This window comes from Populus euphratica, unplaced genomic scaffold (genome assembly GCF_000495115.2).
Source record: "Populus euphratica unplaced genomic scaffold, PopEup_1.0 scaffold272.1, whole genome shotgun sequence".
Lineage (NCBI taxonomy): Eukaryota > Viridiplantae > Streptophyta > Magnoliopsida > Malpighiales > Salicaceae > Populus > Populus euphratica.
Window position 1 is genome coordinate 146,163 of NW_011500156.1, and position 1,394 is coordinate 147,556.

General features: G+C 38.2%; 1 protein-coding gene across 1 annotated transcript; it reads right to left on the minus strand.

Annotated features, from left to right (window-relative positions):
* Nucleotides 1–258: 258 nt before the first annotated feature.
* On the minus strand, nt 259–678 carry LOC105111106 (phosphopantothenoylcysteine decarboxylase subunit VHS3). Its single transcript, XM_011006364.1, has one exon. It carries the CDS (start codon nt 676–678, stop codon nt 259–261), a length of 420 nt encoding a protein of 139 aa, XP_011004666.1.
* Between the last annotated feature and the right edge of the window lie 716 nt (nt 679–1,394).

Below are 1,394 nucleotides of genomic sequence, written 5' to 3' on the forward strand. Positions count from 1 at the left end.
AAGCCCTGAGGAGGCAGCAGGACTTCGAAGTCTTGAATAGACGAGTGTATTACTCGAAAGAAAATCATAAATTGAAAAGAGAAGGAAAAAGAAAGAAAGAGCAGTAAAGTAAACACGTATAATACTTGTGGAAAGTAAGAATGTAAAGAAACTGTAATCAAGAAAAGAGAGTTCATCCAATAGACTGATAATATCCCCTTACAAAAACCTCAGAAGAGAAATGGCAAACATTGATTAAACAAAGAAAACACTCTACTTTCATTTCCTATCGTCGTCGTCATCGTCATCATCATCATCAAAATCACCTCCATCCTCATACTCCACATCTTCATCGAAATCCTCAATCTCCTCATCATCATCAACGTCCTCAGCATCTTCTTCATCCTCATCACTGATCACCCTCTCGCTCTTCCCACGTGCCTCCACACGACCCATCTCTCCGAACCGACCAAATCTCCAATTCAAAGCCCCGTTAATGTCACTCACAAGACCAGCATTAGACTGAACGCCAAGTAAATTCAAGACGGGCTTTTGCTGTGGTTGGAATAGTGCAGGGTCAGAAATCATGAACTGGCTGGTAATGTTATTGGACCCACCTAAAAGAGAGCCGCGGAGGAGATGGAGAGGGAACGACTTGCCGTTCTTGAACAGCATCATCCTTGTCGCTGGGGTTGCCATTTGAGAGGAGGAGAGACTGGAGAAGTGTTTTGCTTGCTCTGTTTTGGGGACGGGTGGCGATCTTGTCCAGGGGCTTTATATAGGGAGGGTTTAGGGTTTTACGACGGTGGAGGGCACACGTGGCAGTAGGGAAGGTTGAAGGAAGTTTCTAGAGACCGTGATCGTGATGATTCGTTGAGGCCAAGTTGCTTTGCTAAGAAACAGAATCAAAGCATCAAGCTTGATTCTGATGAGGTGTGTGAATACAAATGCAAATCCTTCCCCACCATGCTCCTTAATAAATAATGAAAGAATACCTCCCTCCATCACTTCACAGTAATCACCATTATCACCTCCATCATGGACACTACTCTGGCATCTTCACCTTCGTGTTCATTGTTAGTATTAAAACTACTATCACTAATATATCATCTTCATTATCATATTATATTTATAATTTTACAAATATTTAAAAATATTTTTCATGTAAAATATTTTACAAAATTTTAAGGTAAAAATAATATTAATTTCTAAAATATTTTTTTATTTTTTGAATAATTTTATGCAAAGCAAATATCCCTGTGTTTTATTGGTTTAAGACTGATCAATGAAGGGCACCCCAAACAAATAATTTGATAATTGTTATATTAAATTAAAACTTATCAATCTTGAAGGGTCCGCTTGATGTTTAAAAAGATTTTTCTAGGAAAGAATTTCAAATCTTGATAATAATATCT